This window comes from Pipistrellus kuhlii, unplaced genomic scaffold (assembly GCF_014108245.1).
Source record: "Pipistrellus kuhlii isolate mPipKuh1 unplaced genomic scaffold, mPipKuh1.p scaffold_m20_p_18, whole genome shotgun sequence".
NCBI lineage: Eukaryota > Metazoa > Chordata > Mammalia > Chiroptera > Vespertilionidae > Pipistrellus > Pipistrellus kuhlii.
In genome coordinates this window covers 22608679-22623593 of record NW_023425493.1, presented here as the reverse complement: position 1 = coordinate 22623593, position 14915 = coordinate 22608679, and the positions used below count along the sequence as shown (strand labels likewise).

Below are 14915 nucleotides of genomic sequence, written 5' to 3'. Positions count from 1 at the left end.
CTACATCAACCCTTTTAAGCGAATTCCAAATACACTTTCCCTAAACTAGAGTTTCTCAAACTTGGGTATATGCAGAAACCCTTTAAAAGAAAAGAATCTTTGTCATTTATGAGCACAGGCAAACTACTTTTGTTCATTATATTACATAAATATGTACAAGCAGTTAATATTTTATTTTAAGTATCTGTAACTACACACCTTATGCTTGTCAGTCTGTATTTTAAAAATAAGAAAGCAAGTCAAATTCAAAAGTATTTTATTAAGAAATTTCAACTGATCAACATATTATGTTTAGAAGGCATGATTAGCTTGTCAACAAGAACATGTCTGGTCTCAAGGCATGGGTTCTTTTGTGATTGGCATGCCTGGGTTACCCTGTGCTGTGTGACCCACCTCCCTCCTGCCACTGTTACCCCATCCACCAGGCACTGTTATATCACTGAAGGAGAGTACATTACACACATGTTGATGTCTGTCTCTGCTTTTTCTCATCAGTGAGCTACAAGCCAAGTACTACAACCCTGGAAATGCAAACATTTTGGAAATGCAAAAATACATTGAAGCTGAATGTGTGTTCCCTTATAAAATGGTGACTATTCAGAACATCCCATACACTAATTTCATTAAATACCAACACAGATTTTCTTTTTCATTCTCACAAGACCTTACCGACTCTAGGGGGTCAGGGAACTCTAGTCAGAGAAACACAACCCTAAACATACTGCTTAATGACTCAGAGAAGCAGCCAGAGTTTTCCAGCTTAGCCTTGGAGTAGGCGGCTACCCATTGGGATGATTTAAGAACAACTCCAGGGTGTCATCCCTACCAGACTGCTAAAAGACCCAAATGACCCAGTCTTTTCAAGAAGAAGACTGAAAGCCCAATTAAATGCAAATATATTGCCTGGGAAGAATAATTAATGAAGTCTATTCTCTGGTTGACATTAATTTGTTATAAATGCAGTTATGCACGGAACAAAGCGCAGCATAATGAGACATAGCATAGGTGAATTTGATTGCATCATAAATCAACATATATATGTGTCTGCTAAGCTCAGGGATCTACAGGGTTAAACAGAGTCCCTCTTCTTGATATATAAAACCCAGTGGGTACTACAGGGCAAGTGGAGTGGGGAGGAGGAGGCGCTTTCTTGGGATCTAGCAGGGGAGAAGCTCTATGCAACAGCAGAAGCAGGCCACCCAGGCCATCTGGTTTGGAGCCAGCAAGACGCAAAGCTGCCTGAATGGCAGAGGTTTGGACAAGGAAAACAAATCTTCCCTACTTTTTAGTTTCCCAGCCAGTGTTGTGACTCTTATATTTTATTTATTTATTTATTTATTTTTAGTGTAAGAACGTATCTGTAATTACTGTAGATGATTCTTTAATTCGGAATTTTATTTATTTATTTATTTATTTATTTATTTATTTATTTATTTATTTTATTCATTTTAGAATTTGCATCTTCCCCAAGTACTTTTCTTGGTCTGTTCTAAACAATCCATTGTGTGATACAGGGAGAGGGAAGGGACTCAGGTCCCTCTTGACCACATCTCTTCCCCACGGATCTGGACTTCTTACACATCTGCCTTGATTAAGAACACAGAGTTTAAAGTTGCAGAGATTGTTTCACTGCTTGAAGCCCTCCTGACTTAGATAGTGTTCATGTTTGTGTTTATCTGCTGGGCATGTAATGAACTTCCTGTTTCCCCTTCATAGTTCTATAGCTCACTGTTGAAAACACGTTGCAGAGAGAACCCTTACTGTGTATATCGGTGGGAAGGGGATGGGTAAAAAGGTTTCCCCCAAGGAAAAGTAAACAAACATTTATCAGGAGTCCATGAATGCACAGCCCTCTGCAAGATCTCATTTAAGCCTCATACCTCTTTTATTTTTTAAAATTTATTTTATTATTTAAAGTATTACATATAGTAGTACCTATATCTCCCTTTTTCCCCCCATAGAACTTTCTCCAGCTTCCCCTACCCCCCTGTCACATGCCCTCATCCCACCCACCCCCAGTGTCTTGTGTTCATTGGTTGTGCAATGCCCATCATCAGGTGAGTGGATTAGAAAACTACGTGGTACATCTACACAATGGAATAAGCCTCGCACCTCTTAAGAGGCATGAATTATCACCTCCTTACAGAGAGAAGATGAGGCTTAGAGAAATCAGGTGCCTTTCCTGTGTTCACATAGCTGGCGTCGGAGCTCATAGGTAACCCCCTGTGTTTTCAATCTCGGTCACGTGACTTTCCCCTCTCAGAGACTGGGGACAGAGCAACTTGAGCAGGCCATGAAAGCAGGGAGCACTTCCGGCATGGGAGCTCTAGTCCACATGTGTCAAACACAAGGCCCGCGGGCCAAATCTGTTCCGCCAGGCCTTGCAATGTGGCCCGCACCGCGCTGTCATCACTGCACTCCGCTGCGTTTCCATCACAATGACAGTTTATGACTGTTAAGTAAACCATTTGGCCCGCGATTTAGGCTGGATTTTAGATTTTGGCCCCTTCTCTGATTGAGTTCGACACCCCTACTCTAGTCCTTCCCAGCTACGAATAAATAGGCCACTTCACACTCCTTTCCCTGTCTTCCCTCCACCCTCTCTTCTCTCCTTCCCTGTGCTATATTCTTCTTCTTCACCCTTTCCCCAGAAAGCAATGGGCAGCCTAGGCCTACGCACCAGGATTAGGATCGATGGAGGGTCTTTCACCCTTGTCCAAAGCCCTGTCTGCGTGGACATGTGTTTGAGCCCATGGTGGTGCTCACACCACCAGCTGTGCTTGAAGCAATCCAGCTCAGTGTCATCTGAAGTCCAGGGTTGCTTCCCTGAAGGCACATGCAAGGGGCCCCTTTTCCCTGTTCCATCTTCTGGCTATACTCCCTAAGATCACAGGGAGGAGGGCTCTCACTGGAGCACAAAGGGCACTGCCTCAGCTCACAGATCATTTCCCTCCCAGGAGGAACACATTGAATTATGGGAAATCAGCAGATGGAGGGGGTGGGGGTTGGGGAGAGAATTAGCTAAACCTTCAGTGCAAAGGACTTCAGAAAACTCATTTGGTTAAATGCTTATCCCTGTTGCTTTTCTTCCCAATGCTGCCTCTTTTTGAGTGTTGCTTTGCTAAAATTATAGAGTGAAAGGAGAAATTTCCAGCTTTGATTTCTGTTTGTAGTTTGGTGACAAATGGGGGTAAAACTCAAACCATCCATCTACTGAGTTCTTGGAATTGTCAGAGGGTTTTATTTGTACATGCCTCCCTGACCCTCATTTTCTCAGATAAGTAAAAATTAAGCTACATTTGTAAACAAAGTCCTTTTTAGTGTTGATTTTCTTTTAACAAATGAATTGTATGTTTAGCAAAAATAACACTAACACTTTTATTTAATACTAGAGGCCCGGTGCATGAAATTCATGCATTGGGGCGGGGGGGGGGGAGGGTGTTTGTGTCCTTCAGCCCAGCCTGCATCCTCTCCAATCTGGGACCCCTTGGGGAATGTCCCTGTGGGATTAGCCCTAAACGAACAGTCGGACATCCCTCTCACAATCCAGGACCGCTGGCTTTTAACTGCTCACCTGCCTGCCTGCCTGATTGCCCCTAACCACATTTGCTTGCCAATCTGATTGCCCCCTAACCACTCCCCTGCTGGCCTGATTGTCCCCAACTACCCTCCCCTGCTAGCCCAATCACCCCAACTGCCCTCCTCTGCCAACCTGATGGCCCCCAACTGCCCTCCCCTGCAGGCCTGGACCCCCCCAACTTCCCTCCCCTGCTGGCCATCTTGTGGCGGCCATCTTGTGGTGACGTTGCACAAGGGTGTGACACCACCTAGGCTTTTATTATATAGAATAAGTATACTCAAAGGGCTCTGCATACAGATTTTTGTATGATGAATATGCACTTTAAAGCCCTTGCAAGTAGGCATAAATTCAGAGGCCCTTTGTAATTTCACCTGCATCCACGGAAGTCAGAATGGAGAGATGTTGCTATTAGGAATCCATGTCATGTTACACACTTCTCAAGGATAGTCGGCACTGCTCCAAACTTGAAAGTTTCTCATTTAAAAAAATGCAAGTTGTGTTGCCTGAGCACACACAAAGAAATGAGAAAATGAGACTCTAGAGCACTTGAAAGATGCAAATTGTAAAGTGCTTGCAGTGTGTTTTGCCACACTGAGTACATTTTTCCTTTCCTAGTAAATGAAAAAGTATGAAATACAAACTAAGTCCTCTTACTTAGCTTATTAGCAGAGGAAACTTAACCCACAAAGTACACTGCTGTGAGAAAGGTGGTTGGTGATCGTTCATGAACAGATGTGGCTCAGGGAATTCTTCATTCTGCTTTATTCACATCTGAGCTTGTCTTACGTTTTTTCTTTCAATGCTGCTCAAAACCATCCTCACCTATCCTTTGGATGTTATTTCTCATGTACACAATTTTTTTTTCTGGTTAAAGACTCTTTCCTTGAGTGAAAAGTTCTCAAAATTCATAATTGCATACCTGTATCTCACACTTACCCATAATCAGTTCATGGAGGATTAAAAATTTTTTTAAAAAATTTAAATTTAAATATTTTTTAAATTAAAGATTTTTTTTTTAATTGCCTTTTAGAAAAAGAGGAAAAGTGAGGGGGAGAGAGACAGAAACATCAATATGAGAGAGAAACATGGATTGGCTGCCTCCTACCCGCCCCTTATGGGGATGGAGCCCAAAACATGGACATGTACCCTGACCAGGAATTGAACTGGCAACCTTTTGGTGCAAGGGACAACACTCAACCAACTGAGCCACACAGGCAGGACATAAAATTTTTAATTAAAATTTTTTAAATTAAAATATTTTTAAGTATTTTAAAATGAAGTGTTGCTCAGAAATTAAGGGTTGTCGGGGGGAATAAATTGCTTAAAGAACCATTGGAGAGCACAGCACAGAACTAGCTGAGTTTCCAGAAATGGGCTCCAGATTGAATTTCCGGCCTAGAGGCTGCACAGTGAGGAAGCTGCCATATAGTGTAGCTTCTGGATCCAGAAACACACCTTCTATGCCTTGATCCAGCCCAACCAAACAGGTGCCACCTATCTTGCTGCTCTTGAATGTGACTCACTCCTTGATCAGTCTTGCTGAATACATCAGATTGTCTAAAGCCATGGTTCATCTAGAGCCCTAACTCCACTAGCAAGATAGGGAGGGGAAAGAAGACTTGAATGGAAGCCAAACATTACAAGGAGGTTAAACCGAGCATTACAGGGAGGTTGCAGTGGGTGCTGAGATAGCCCAGCCTCAAAATCCACTTCAGTTAGTAGCTGTGACACAGCCTGTGTCATTCACTACTTGGAAGCTCAGTGTGACAGGTCAGGCTTCCGGGATATAAGATCTTCCTGCAAGGGGATCGGTTGGAATGTTAGAATATTTGTTGTCTCCTCTCCAGAGAAGAACAGTTCACAATATCCTGCCTGATGTGGGCAGAGAAAACCTTTTGGCTGCTGGCATTTTGGGACAGGGTAGGAAAGGAGCTTGAAGGACATTTTAGTATGAAGACTTACACTGAATTCTCTTGTTCTTAATCCCACTTTTGCTGCCCACCCTGCCTGGTATCTCTGGGTACAAAACTTCTTTTGCCTATTTTTTCTCTAGGGAAATAATCTGCAGTCTCCTGCTAGGGTAGGAATGGGCTGCCATGTTTAGAACCGGTGACCCTGGGTCATACATTGTTCTGTGTACTTCTCTATACAGACCCTGCCTGATCCTGCTGTCTCAGCCCCAAAGCTATAGCACCCCCCCCCCTTGTGGGGTACACCAGGTGCCTCCAAGGACAGGACAGGACAGGACCCAGCTGGGGTGGCTTCTCCTCCATCTTCTCCTCCTGTAGACATCTGGGGGAGTAGCCCCTCGCTGTGTGCTAAGTCAGTGGATGGTCCTCTAGATGCTTTCTCTCTTTTCAAAGCTTTTGGGAGATCTCTTGTCCACTGTGTTCTCCCCTCCCCTTTTCTTTGTCTCTTACTGTTATCAGAGTGGGTTTGGGGAAGGGAAAGAGAGATGTGCATGTGATTGACCTGCCAAGCTTAGCCATAATCCTTTAAATTGAGGTGTTTTTTTTAAAATATATTTTATTGATTTTATACAGAGAGGAAAGGAGAGAGATAGAGAGCTAGAAACATCGATGAGAGAGAATCATCGATCAGCTGCCTCTTGCACATCCCCTCCTGGGGATGTGCCCACAACCAAGGTACATGCCCTTGACCGGAATCGAACCCGGGACCCTTCAGTCCCCAAGCCGACGCTCTATCCATTGAGCCAAACCGGTCCCGGCTAAATTGAGTATTTATTACATATATCATTTTCAGTCTTGTGCATACAAATACTCATGAATATATCTTTAAATATAAGAATTGATATAGGGATTATAGATAAAAACTTGAGAATACAATGCTAATGCTCTCACTTTTAAATTATAAAATTACTTTTTTTGTTTGTTTGTTTTTATTCTGAGGAGAGGAAGAGTCCACATTTCTAGGATACCAAATACAAAAACAAAAAGTAGTGCTGCCCAAGAATGCATTCAGAATGGAGAAGGGAGCCCTCCAATGGGCTCTCATGGCCAAGAAGGCCTCCTGGAGGAGGTGGGAATTGAACTAAACTCTGAAGAGAGAGAGGGAATCAGGAAAAGATTAGGTTTGTAGTTGGGTATTGGCAAGTGTGACTATCTTTCTCTTACCTCGTGGAGATATGGCAGTGTGTTCTCCATTGAAGGATTAGTGTGAGTGCAGAGGGGGCAGCTCTGAAGCCACTGGCGTGTAGACCATGGCATTTTCTTGGACCTGCTAGAGCAGCCCATCAAAGTTTCTTCAGTGCCCAACTGAGAAATCTAAAGAAGTGTCATTTACTAGCAGCCTGCTGGCTCCCAGATGCTGCTCACTACTACAAGTGTAATTCTGATTAAAGCAAGGAATTAGAGCCCAAATAAGATGGGTAGTTTATATTATGAGTTTCATACTTGAACATCTCTATAGTTAAAACTTCTTAATAGCAATAAACACCAGGTGTTAGTTTTCAACAGCATGTAGAGCTAGTATTCCAGTATTCTCAATATTTTTGTAGCTTCTCTTTTTACTTTGATATTTTGCTTATTTTTAAAGTCAATCATCATCTTTAAGTTCTTAAACCAGGCAAAGAAGAATGTCAGTCCAAGAGGTGACCCAGTCTTATGTTCATTCCACACTTGTTTGTTGAATGTCAACTATGCCACCAACACTGGAGGTCTTATGCCCCATAGATAAGGGGGAGCTACTCTATATGCAAAAGTGGGGAAAACACTACCTTGAAAAGATACCTGCATCCCCATGTGTGCATCAGTATTATTTACAATAGCCAATACATGGAAGCAACCTAAGTATTCACTGATGGTGAATAGTTAAAGAAGTTGTGATATTGATATATATGCAATTGGGCTATTATTATTCAGCCATAAAAACTATTTGCAACAACATGGATGGACCTTGAGTTTATTATGTTAAGTGAAACAAGATAAAGAAAGATAAACACTGTGTGAGCTCACTACATGTGGAATCTTAAAAACAAAACTAAGCCAAATAGAGAAAGAGAGCAGACTTGTGGTTATCAGAGGCAGGGAGTAGGAGGAGGGGAAATTGAGGAAGCTGGTCAAAAGGTACACACTTCCGGTTATAAGATAAATAAGTCCTGGTGATGTTATGTACAGCATGGTGACTATAGTTAACTGCTGTATGGCATATGGGAAAGTTAAGAGAGTAACTCCTGAGTTGTCATCAAAAGGAGATTTTTTTTCTTCTTTCTTTTCTCTTTATTGTATCATTATGAGAAGATGGATATTAGCTGAACCTACTATGGTAACCATTTCACAATATATGTAAATCAAAACATTATGCTATATGCCTTGAACTTGTACAAGGATGTATAGCAATTATTTCTTTTAAAAAAACAAAAAAAATAATTTAAAAATATTTCTCTGCAGTTTTACAAAAGCTTCCTCCAAAATGTGTGTTCAATATAAAATGTTTAAAATATTTTCTTATTAGAGGCCTGATGCACGAATTTGGGGGCAGGGCCAGCCGGGGAGAGGGGCCTTGGGTCCTTGTCGGGACAGCCCTGCCCCCTGGTCAAACTCCTGCTCAAGGTCAAGGGGACAATTTGCATATTACCTTTTTATTATAAAGGATTTATTTACAATGATTTTGAAACTCTACTTTTAAATTATTTCTTGCTAATGCATCCTTCTTGAACAATAGAATTGACTGAACATTCTGAGTGCCAAATGAACAACCTTTATACCAAGTTTTTAATGTGGTACATTTATAAGATGAAAGTGTCTCGAAAAGTGTAATTCAAAATAAATAGAATAAATAATACCTGTTGTATGAATTGAAAGATGAGAGATGGAGGAGGGACAAACTTGGGAAAACTTTTGCACTGAAGATAGAACTTGAGGTAGATGCTAAATAATAGATGGATGTGGTAGAAGTTAAAAGGGTATTTCAAGGTTGGGAACAGACTCTTGGCGAAGGTGCATTTGGCTGAAATGGAGGCTTCTTGTGGAAGACTAAAGGAGATATTGACAAATCAGGATGGGACCAAATTATAGGTGTTTTCCAATGCCATATTAAGGAGTTTTGTTGATTTTCTTTCATAAATAATGGAGAGGTATGAAAGTTTTGAAAGACTATAATGAGTTTGATGGAGTAGTTTTAGATATTGCCCTCTGTGAGAGGAATTTGGAGGCAAGTAGACCATTTATTATCATATGTGTATGAGATGCCGGGGACCTCAGTTAATGTCGTGGGAATGTCAAACAAGGGAGTTGAAACAAATGCTTCAAATGCAGTGCTGTAGCCTTGATGCAGTTAAGGAGTAAAGGAAGATCTTCCAGGCAAAGCTGAGGCTATGAGGGCCGAGCCCCTTACACAAATTTTGTGCATTAAGCCTCTAGTAATCAATATAAAAGCATTAATGAGATGGTTGACATTGTTTTTCTCATACTGAGTCTTTGAAGCCTGGTGTGTATTTAACATCGAGAGCACACTCCAGTGTAGCTACAGTTCAAGTGCTCGGTAGTCACGTGTGGCTGGTGGCTACCACATTGGACAGTGTGCTATTCGACAGTTTAATAAAACTAACTAATTTATGTAGCAGATGTCTCAAATAAGCTGGTGCTAAGACTCACTGTATTGGAAATTATAATTTCTGCTTATCCTTTATCACTTCTATTCCTTTTGTTTATTTTAGCTTTTTCATATTTAAAATGTTCTTTTAGCCAAATATCATTTTCCCCCAAAGCACCAAGAATTTTAGAAATATTCATGACATACCATTTGATTTCTTATTTAATTCTCCCTTTGACAAACAACTTTAATAAAACAAATCAGACTGAGTCTCTTTGTTCTTCCTTTGTCAATCTTAAAACGCTTGATTATGAAAGAATTGGACAATACATCTTCAAAACCCTAGGATAAATGACATTTCACTTGGAAATGAAACTGCAGTACATTTTTCATGTTCCCCTGTCTGTCTGTATATTTCTCCAGTGTTGAATATTGACATCAACTTGCTGGATTTTTTGTTGTTGCTATATGCTAAAGAATGAAGTTCAAAGGGAGCTTCCTTCTATAGAAAACATGCCAAGGACATTGTGTTCCATCTTCACAATGAAATGCAGATTTCCATTAAAAGGCAAATCCATCATTTCAAAAGGTTGACTAGGATGGTGCATTAAAAAAATCCAGCTGCTTAAATTTAGGGCATTGAAAAACGGCTAAAAATATTTCCCTGGGTCTCAAACATTTTCATTTAATTATGGATTTCATAGATTTTCATTTAGTCTATGATCTTGTGTTTCAAACACATCACTCGACTATGATATTTCACTTATTTGAATGATGTATGTTGCCGTTAAAGAATATCCTTGAATTTGTTAATGTAGTATTAATTTTTGCACAAGAAATATTGGAATCTTCTCACAGTGCTTTGCTTTTTCATGATTGTTCTGGGCTTCCTTCACTCCCATTTAGTTTCTTTGTTATTTTTGTGGGGTTTTTAAAATCTTCTTTACGGACGTTGTCTGCCAGGACAGCCATTGTGTTCTCCACCCAACTTGCCTTCAGCTTCTTCAGCCACCTAGTTCTCTCTGCCACACCACTTGAACATGCTCTGCCAACTGTTGTCTGAGAGGTTTAGAAGTAAGAAGTGGCAGAGAGAGTGTTACTCCTGATGACTCTCTGTGGGTGTGGAGACACGTTCCCCACCCGCTGGTCAGAAGCACAGATGAGGTCTGCTCTCCACTGCTGAGCCAGCCACAAATTCTCAAGGACGTGCTGTAGGGGCCGAAGGAACAGCAAAAAAATGGGCTTATGTCAGACATGTCTCTACAGTGTATGTGTTCTCCACAGGAAATACATTAATAGGTGTTTTATTAAAAAATCATGGCTAAGTCTCCATGCTCCCCTCTTCCAGAGGCTAGTCCAGCTTTTCCTCAGGACCAGCACCAGAGCTATGTCAGGGCTCAAAGGCCCCAGGAATACATCCTGACTAGGTTTCCTAGATTGAGTGTTTGGCTCTCCTATTATCCTTGGCTGGTGTCTATTTAAGCATTTGATCGTACGATAACATTGCCCCTGGGCCAGTCCCTGAAAGTAATTGTTTCTAATAATCCCTCGCCACCCAGTATGTTTTACTAAAGATCCATTTGGTGTCATTTGCAGACCTCCTCTCTCCAATGTCCATTTTCTTCCTAAAGAATTGTTAGTTTTGAAAAAAAGAATATCAGTTCCAGTTAATATCAGCCCACTTCTTCTAATGTTTTGCTGTGTTTTTCTCTCTCTCAAAGAGCTCAACAATTGAATGGCATCATTTTCTTTTTTTCTGGACCCCCATTTGCTCTAGACTTGAATGAAGAAAATATGGCTGTGCTTCAGCATAGTTTATGGGGGCATTGCATTCTGGGGTCCTTGTGCTTCCAAGCCCCTGCCAGCACTGGCTATCAAAACTGCTTAGGCTGCAAATAAAATATGGAATGAAATCCATCTGGCATTTCTCATTGAATTAGGACCAGAACATTTTCGTTAAATATTAACAGATGGTTAAATTCTTAATATCAAGCTAGCATTTGAAAACATCTAAGGGGACCCACATGAGGAAGAAAGGATAGAGGCCCATGTGTTTTCTCCATCGCTGAGCCCTCCTTCCTCCAGCCTTTCCCCCCCTCTTTCCTTCGAACATGTGTTGAGAATCATTGGAGACGCCTATCTCAGATAACTTCTCTCCTTTGGTACCTGGTGTCAAAATAGTGTGTGATGGTATCAAAATATTGTAATCAAATGTTGGCCAGCTCAGGTGAAATGTCACCATTGACATGCTTCAAGATCTTTTATTAAAGTGCTCTCTCCTCCCTCCCCCCTTTCTCTCTCTCTCTCTCTCTCTCTCTCTCTCTCTCTCTCTCTCTCTCTCTCTCTCTCTCTCTCTCTCTCAATAGGAAAAAGAAAAGAAGTATATGCTTCCCTTGGACAACCTGAAAGTTAGAGATGTGGAAAAAAGCTTTATGTCCAGCAAGCACATCTTTGCCATCTTTAACACAGAACAAAGGTAAGAAAATGGAGCAGCTCTGTCTTCAGATTCCCCACCCTGCCCCCTTGAATTTCTACATGACCCAGAGATCACATTTGCCATAGTTCCTTTGGCCCCACCTTTAAATTTGTTAACTCATCCGTTTTGCCTTCCTTTATTTTGTAGTTTTTAGCTTCCGCCATAGGTTATGGATTCTAAAGTTGAAAAATTAGAGTAAGAAGGATCTTCAAATATTAGTTAGTTTATTCCCTGCTTTGCCAAGAGCCACTCCCATGATGCTGCTCCCATTCTTAAACTAAATTTTATTACTTTAATGTCTTTCTTACCCTGAATTTATTGTTTACTTTAAGATTACTCAGCCATAATTTTAATGATATTTGTCTGGCATAGTTGGATATCACTTAAGACCTTTTCCTATATATTATGACAAGATTCTTGCATTGGTGAATAGAATTATCCAGTTAACATGAATACATCCTACTTTACAGTTTTTCCAAACACATCTTATTGTCTGTTTTGTGTGTTTTTCTGACAATTGCCCATGAGGTTAAAAGATAGAGTAGTATGGTTACCATTTTATAAATTAGAAAATGTAGCTCAGAGAGGGTAACTGACTTTCTTAAGATCACAAAATTAGAGCATTGGAAAACTTAAACCTGAATCTATCTTGTCTAAGTATATATTTTTCTTCCTTCCTTCCTTCCTTCCCTCCCTCCTTTTTTCCTTCCTTCCTTCCTTCCTTCCTTCCTTCCTTCCTTCCTTCCTTCCTTCCTTCCTCCCTCCCTCCCTCCCTCCCTCCCTCCCTCCCTCCCTTCTTTCCTTTTTTCTTTTCATTTTCTTTCTTTTCTTTCTGCCACTCACCTACAATATCAAAACTTAATTTGGGGCTGATTATCCCAGAGTGCCATGGTTGTTCACTGAAATAAATTAAGTGGTAAAGTTAAACAAATGGAGAGGTAACGGAGGACAAGGACAGAAAGGTGTAAAAGGACTGTTACAGCTAGGCAAGGAGAACATGGGAGATCTTTTCCAAATGGAAATGCTGTAGGAAAAAGCTAATTAATTTCTATGACTCAGTTATTAAGAGATGGAGTCATCAGCTGTGGGGTCTAGTTTTAACTCATCTTTCCAGGCCTTTTATCTTTATTTAGCAATGAATGAAGTTCCTTGATTAGGTTCAGTGACTGGCCCAGGGTCAATCACATAGTGAATCAAAATAGCAAAAAGAGCCTTTTCTCTACATTCCCAGTCAGTTGCTCAGAGTGACTCATACAAAAATACTTAGAAAAACCACAAGAGCAAGGCATTTAAAGAATCAAGGGAACAGCAAATTAGATATAACTCCCCTATCAAATACTGAGATGGGATTTTTTTTTTTTAAAGACTTAGGGGAAAAAAATAAAACATTAATAATAGAAGAATAAAAAAAGAAAAAAGAAAATGTTAGTAATAGAAAGAATGAAAAGGTTTCCTGGAGAGAGCAGTAGCATGTCTTCATACTGGGACCACACTCAGTGACTTGAACACCTTCCTCAGAGCAGTGGGAAAGTGGGTGGTCCTAAAAGAATCATTGGGATGCTCAGCCTTCTGGCCTGGATGCAGAATGGGAAGTGTAACTACCACACAGGAGTAAACTACAATCAGGTCCTTGGGCTATCTGGAAAGTTTAGGTTCTAAATGGGCTTGGTCCTTGGCTGGTGTTGCTCAGTGGGGTCTCAGATTTGATTCAGGTTTGAATCAAGAGCATGTACCTGGATTGCAGGTTTGACCCTCAGCCCATCAGTGTAAAGAGACCAATTGGTGTGTCTCTCTCACATCAATATCCCCAGCCTCCTCTTTCCGTCCCTCCCTTTCTCCCCATCTACTCTCTCTAAAAATCAATGGAAAAAATATCCTTAGGTGAGGATTAACAACAACAAATACTGATAATATAGCTGTCTCAAAATAAAAGGGCTTGATACAAAGTAAAAAAAGAAAAAAATCAGCATCTTTTTAGATGAAATATAACTGTGAATTTTAAAGAGAACAAAAGACACCAAAATAAGGAAACTCTATAAACTTAAGATAAAAATACAGGTATTCTAGAATACTAGTTCTCAACAGGCATTGAACTCTTCAGCTACTTATCAGAAACTCCAGAATGCAAGGATGTCCCATCTACAATCACTTTTACCAATGTCTTTTTCTCTGAAATTGTAATTAGTTTTCAATTAATTTTGTACTGGTGAGGACCTCTCAAAAGTACAGTGTCGAATATAATGGGGGATCCTTGTCTTATTTATATTTTAAGGAGAATTATTTCATAACTACTGTATATCAGGCAGCTGTTATGTGCTAGGTACTGCTCTGTGTTCTTAAAACACATCTGTGAACAAAAGGGACAAAAAAGATGACACATTTTAGATTACATTCTAGACAGGGAAGTTGACAGGGAGACAGACCAACACCATAAAGAATCTCACTTGCCTGGCCAGTATGGCTTAGTGCCTGAGTGTCAACCTATGAACCAAGAGGTCACAGTTTGATTCCTGATCAAGGCATGTGCCCTAGTTGCAGACTCCATCCTCAGTAGGGGACGTGCAGGAGGCAGCCAGTCAGTGATTCTCTCTCATTTATGTTTCTGTCCCACTTTCTTCCTCACTGAAATGGATAAAAAAAATCTATAATAAAAGCATAATATGCTAATTAGACCAGATGACCTTCCAGACAACCTTCTGGATGAAGCCAGGGCTACGAGGAAAGCCCGGGTCCCGGGTGCCAGAGGGAAGCCAGTGCCGGCGGCTGTGGGAAGGAAGGCCTACTCATGCATGAATTTCCTGCATCGGGCCCATAGTGTATATATATTTAAAATCTCACTTTATCGGAGGGGTGTGAAAATCTCACTTTATGATTGTGAGCTTTATTATTCAAGGAAGTCTGTCAATTTTTTCTATATTTATTTTGAGGTCAATCTGTTACTAGATTCTTACAAGCTTAGAATTGCTTCTTCCTGGTGACTTTCTTTTAATAATTTTGTGGCAACTGCTTTTATTTCTAACAATGATCTTTACCTTAAAATTAACTTTGTCTGATCATAATATAGTTACACTACCTTTCTTTTGGTTAATATTTGCTTGGCTTATTATTTTTTACTTTGTTTGGTCATCAGTCTTTCTGTATTTTTTATCGTGTTTCTCCTATAGCACATAGCTGGATTTGTTTGTTTCTTTTATTTAATGTGAGAGCCTTTTCTTTTAACTGGGGAGTTTAGCCCATTTATATTTATTATTATCATTACTGATTATTTGAATTTATTTGAACATCTTATTTTAGTCTCTTTCATTA

The 14915-nt window shown here is 40.3% G+C and overlaps 1 protein-coding gene across 11 annotated transcripts in view; it reads left to right on the top strand.

The window, feature by feature from the left end:
• The window catches only part of DNM3 (dynamin 3), a 358762-nt gene that overhangs the window by 234558 nt on the left and 109289 nt on the right, over positions 1 to 14915 (top strand). For all 11 annotated transcript variants that reach the window (XM_036442129.2, XM_036442127.2, XM_036442130.2 and 8 more), the window contains one exon: positions 11500 to 11609. In XM_036442129.2, coding sequence (XP_036298022.1) covers positions 11500 to 11609 — 110 coding nt within the window. The remainder of the gene's footprint in view (positions 1 to 11499; positions 11610 to 14915) is intronic.